We start from the raw sequence: 5,340 nt of genomic DNA, 5'->3' as shown, positions 1-5,340 counted from the left end.
AGTGAAGGTTTTTTTTTTTAAATTCTTTAATTATGATGTAAAATCTGACCCATCTCTACATAATAAACATATGATATGCCTAAATCCGCCCACAAACCACATGTATTGGTTAAGTCCGGACTCGAACACGTTAGTTATTCAAGCTTTTTTTGTCAACCACTTATGAACCATATAGTAATTAACACGATTAATATCATACGAAAAAAGAATGATGGAAGTAAAAAAATTAACGGCAACAAAAACCAACATCCTTGTCAAAAAGACACAACTCCATGATTTCCATGAAATGTGTCACAATCAATCAAAGGCCCAATTTGAACGGTACACCGGACGCCGGTATCCAGTTGTTCCCGTTGATGAATGAACCCACCGTAAATCTGCCGGCGATTGTACTGTCAATGCTTTTCAGCCCCGTCCACTTCACTCTATACTTCGTAAAAGAACCAGCACCGTAGTTTCCATACTCGGCATAAAATATGGTGCTCGGAGCTGACGTGCCTACCCACGGTAACCATCCGGTGGGGTCGATCAAGCTCCCCAGATTGCTGCAGAGGATCATGGTCGTCGAAAAGTCCTTCCACGGCCGTCCGAGGTATGTCTTGACAGATGTCAAGTTCCCATAGGGCGATATGGTGCAATCGTGGATTGAGATTCCGGTGTTCTGATTCGGGTCGGTTTTGCCTTGAGCTGTGATGGTGTTCTTCTGCCCCGGCATCGGAAGCTTGGGAAATATGTTGCAGCTCTGAAGGACAACAGCGGAATTTCCGAAAATGAAATCTACTGTTCCGTAAATGTTGCAGTCTCTGTAGAACTGTCGGTTTGTGTGTGCGTAGAGGGTGTCTTGAAATGCGTCGAAGTGGCACCGGTAGAAGATTGATTTGTCGGAGTTTGACATCAGCGCCACCGCCTGATGCTTGATTGCGCCGGCGGTGTTGCGGAATCCCATGTCTTGAGCGACGAAGCCTTGCCCGTAAACAGCTGCACAAAAAACAAATTTTTTAGTTTCTAACCAAGTACGTGGAAATGCATCAAACCACTGAATTTTATAGAAATTAATTTAGACAATTTTAAAATAATCGATTTTAAAATCTAAAGTGTTTTTGACATTGTGATTTCGTAGACTAAAAATGTGATTTTAAACTGCATCTTTTGTTGATACTTTTTAAAAAATTACAATTCTAGGTTTTCAGATCGTTGGCAAATGGGTGCGTTTTTAAGAACGCACGATTTCAAATGATAAATTGTGATTTTAAACGCCGAACTACAATTTTACCAAAAAAGTTTGGTATTATGATTCCACATGCTAAAAATGACATTTTAAACTAAATCACAAAAAAAATGTATCAATTGGGAATGCATTTTTAAAAAATTGCAAAAAATATGAGTTTTTAAATTGAAGAAAAGCTAGGAGGTGTGTTTTAAAAATACACAAGAATTTTAAACTAAACTTCGATTCTGATTTTACCAAATGTTTTAACCTCGTTTTTAAAAATTAGGTTTTAAAATCGAACGTTTCAAAAAATTGCTATTTTCAAATCATAAATCCAAACAAAATCATTCACTCAATTTTTAAAAATCACGTTTTTAAATCCCAATTTTTAGAATCGTTATTTTTAACATGTTTTAATTTCTAACCAGTTTGGAAGCATGTTGCATTTTTTGAAAGATCATAGCATCCTTTGTTATTAGGCGGCTCAAATTTTATAGAAATTTGAGTATAACCTAAAATGTTAGCCTGCAAAGTCAACCTTGTTCAAACAATTTAAGATACGGGATTCACTTGCCGGATATAATGAATCCCATAACTTCCTCTCTCTTAAATTGTCTAAATTTTTTCAAAATTCAAACAGCAAAATCCTGCATTTTCACTTGTCCTGCATGCATGCTACCCAAAAATAACTTAAATAAAATTCCATAAATACAAAATCTTACCAAATGTTGCAGATTTGAAGGTCGGAGTCCCGTCGACAAAGTTGAGACTCCCGGAAACAACCGTTGAAGTCATTCCATCACCGACCATCACAACGTTCCACTTGTTCTTCCCGACCTCCACGTTCTCGGAATAAACTCCACTCTTCACGTAGATCACGAATCTCTGGTCGCTCTTATCTGGAACAGCCTGCAAAGCAGCCGTGATTGTTTTGTACGTGCTCGATCCATCTTGCGCCACGACAATTCTTGCCATTGTTCTCAAATCTGGATTTTGAAGCAGCTTCCGATCTTTTGAATGCAGCCATTTCGGCTCTCCGTCGTGCTCGTCGGAGAAACTCATTAGTCTTCTTAGCTTCAGAGAGCCCAAGACGCCGGAAATCCATGTGGTTATGGCAAGCCCGTTGCTGGTTGTCTCGGTAGAATTCTTTAGATGATTGGCAATGGCTGCCTTTAATGACATCGTTCCATTTGCGTTCTCAAACCCGTCTATGCACGTCTCTTGGTAAGTACCTGTTGAAATATAAATTAAATAATTAATTTTTTTTTTAATTAGGTTAAATTTTTAAAATAAATAGTGATTTATATATTAGCAAGGTTGACATCTCATTTCGAGTTATATATATAACTCGAAATGTAGCAATGACGACTTTTAAGTCATTATTAGTGTCGACTTTAATTAGAATTGGCCGGCACTCATGCACTCATGACCAATAAGGTCAAAGTTAGGAATTTATATTGAACGGGGCAAAGTATGAAGGAGAAATATATAACACAGGAAAAAAAAATAGATGAAAAATATATTAAGATTAAAGATTGATTCAACATATAAAAAATAAAATTAGTATTTATTGATCAGTGTTAAGAAAATATAAACAAATAAAAGACAGAAAATAATTGTTTTTCTTAAAAACTTAGTATTTTTTGCAGGGTAGGCTAGGGGTAGCCGAGCCCGGTCTTCATATACATCCTCTCTAGTTGGAGCATTTGCGACGCTGCTAAAACCCAATAGCGACAACATCTTAATTTTTAGCAACCACAATTTGTGTCACATAAGACTTTATGTTTTGTAATGAATTTTTCATTTTAATTAAATATTTCATTCACACTTATTAGAGTAAACTTTAAGTCACACATGAAAAAAAAAATTAATATAAATTAAACGATTAAATTCAATGTACCTGCAGAACTTAGCCACGTTTTGAGATCATCCATGACTTGAAGTAACGAAACCGAACCGGCCAACAATGTGTCATTGAGATGATCCATTGCAAGGCTCAAAAGTTCTTGACAGTTCTCCAAAGCAATCGTCGTCATGTTGTTGGCGGCGGCACTGCCAAGAGCGCCAGACTCAGACAAGCGTTTAGCAGCATTCGACACTTCAGTCATGGCCGCCTGTATCGCCAACTTGAAGACCACGACAGGCTCAATCTGCGTGGAGTTTGCTAAAGAACCAAGGCTGCTGTAACATGTCTCCGGGTACAAGGTAATGTCGCAGACGGCTTTCATAGACGTCGCGATCAGTTGGTCTGCGCCGCCGCTTTTGGCACTGGAATTACCTCTTCTGGTTCCGACCGCCGCCGCAACCATAACTCCGACAAGGATAATGGAGCATAAGGCTATGATGGTGATTCTCTTTTGGGTTTTCCGGCGAGCCTCCAGCTTTGCCTGCTCGGCTTCATCCACTTTGCCGTAGCCTTTGAAAGAAAACATGTTTTTCTACTTGTAATTGGAAAAATGGTGGTGTCTGGATTTGTTTATATATGAAGAACAAATTGGAAGATTAACGCGTCTCTACGTGCAGCGCATGATATATATTATCATCTGTGGAGTGCTTCTCATGATATATAAGCATGCAAGAATAGCTGGAAAATTGATGTATTTCTACACCAAATAATTAAATAATTTCATGTCTCTTATAGGAAACAAGAATATATATATTAATTGTAGTATTATCAATGGAAGCAAATAATATTTCCTAAGTTAAAAAAAAAAAATGTGTGACATTTTTCTTTGCAAAAGTTAGGTTTAATTGCATTAATTAAGTATAAATTTAACATTAAAAAAGGAAGATGTTATCAATTAATCTTATATTAGGAAAGTTCAACATTCAAAAAGGAAGATGTTATTGATTTATTTAAGGCAAAAATAATGTCTCTTAGGAGCTACCTAGATATTTAGGGTATCAACCTATATTAGGGGCAGATAAAATAATATATATTTTAGAAAATATTTAGGATATCAACTTATATTAAGAAAAACTACAGTTGTCTCCCCTCCAACTAGCTAGCTACCATAATTTTTGTAATATCCCACATTCAAAAAAATAGAAAATTTACCCGTACATTAATATAGTATAATAATCATGTCCTTAAGTTTCTCCTCTTTATCCCAAAAAAAAATTATTTCTTTACTGTAATGAAAAACTCAAATAAGTTAGAAAAGAGCATTATTTTAGATAGAAAATGAAAATATTACTCAAAAATGCATTAGAAAAAAGTTAGTTCCTCAAAAAGATAAAAATATTTGGAATTATCTTAGGGTGTGTTTGAGATTGCGATTTCGAAAGAATAATCTATATTTTTAAAATATATATATGGCAAAATGTAATGTGTTTGACATTGCGATTTTAAAAGCATTTAATCTAAAATAGGAAAAACAATCTGCGATTTCTATAAGCAGGTTAGGGGGTGTTTATTTGAAAAAGTGCGAATTTAAATCAAAATCACGATTTAGCATAACATGTTTTACCAAACGCCTTTGCAATTTTTAAAAAGTAACAATTTCAAAAACACAATTTTTAAAATCGCACTTATTGAAACTGCAATCCGAAACGGACCCTTAGAGTCTTAGAATATGAAATATACGCCGGCCAGTGCCTATTTTATATATTAAAATGTGTTTGGTATTATTCTCCTACACATTTTTTGTTCATTAATTTTTTTTTTTTTTTTTATTTAATTCATGTACATGTGAGTCTCATAGATTCAATGGTAGATTTACACATCTCTTATACGGAGATAGACAAAAAATATGTAGGAAAATGAAAACAAACATTTCTCTTTCCCAATAATTCAATTTTTTAAATATTTTCCAGGAATGTTTTATTATAAGTTTTTAGAATAAAAAACCTTAAATCTCTGGTGCTCGAAATATTGCCACAATATTTTGAATAATATATAGTAATTTCTTATTGTTTTTGGTTGTTGTTATACTCATGATGGTCAAACTTTCTTATAAAAGGAAAAATCAACGTGCATTATTTTATCCAGGCTAATTTGACATTCAAACTCCTATATTAAATAATATCTATGCATAAGAGCCATCTCTAGGTGTTCTTCTAGTGCTCTTTTGGTGTCCTCTCAACTGTAATGTGGCTTTTAAAATCATCGTTGAATTTGAAATTATCAT

General features: G+C 34.7%; 1 protein-coding gene across 1 annotated transcript; it reads right to left on the bottom strand.

Annotated features, from left to right (window-relative positions):
• Positions 1–301: 301 nt before the first annotated feature.
• On the bottom strand, positions 302–3,642 carry LOC132168200 (putative pectinesterase/pectinesterase inhibitor 24). The gene is made up of 3 exons (XM_059579320.2): positions 3,111–3,642; positions 1,933–2,442; positions 302–978 (listed from the first exon to the last, which is right to left on the bottom strand). Exons 1-3 carry the CDS (start codon positions 3,640–3,642, stop codon positions 302–304), a joined length of 1,719 nt encoding a protein of 572 aa, XP_059435303.2.
• Positions 3,643–5,340: the final 1,698 nt, after the last annotated feature.

The sequence above is a fragment of the Corylus avellana genome, chromosome 2, assembly GCF_965113065.1.
Source record: "Corylus avellana chromosome 2, dhCorAvel1.hap1.2, whole genome shotgun sequence".
In the NCBI taxonomy this organism is placed as follows: domain Eukaryota; kingdom Viridiplantae; phylum Streptophyta; class Magnoliopsida; order Fagales; family Betulaceae; genus Corylus; species Corylus avellana.
The sequence above is the reverse complement of the archived record's forward strand: the minus strand, read 5'-3'. Positions and strand labels throughout refer to the sequence as shown.

What these genes read in the sequence shown, in the direction of transcription:
- LOC132168200 (XM_059579320.2), bottom strand. Translation starts at nt 3,642, where the DNA reads ATGTTTTCTTTCAAAGGCTACGGCAAAGTGGATGAAGCCGAGCAGGCA. An exon ending in AACGTGGCTAAGTTCTGCAG is followed by an intron (nt 2,443 to 3,110) that starts GTACATTGAATT and finishes ATATTTCAACAG; the next exon opens with GTACTTACCAAGAGACGTGC. An exon ending in CTTCAAATCTGCAACATTTG is followed by an intron (nt 979 to 1,932) that starts GTAAGATTTTGT and finishes TTTTTTGTGCAG; the next exon opens with CTGTTTACGGGCAAGGCTTC.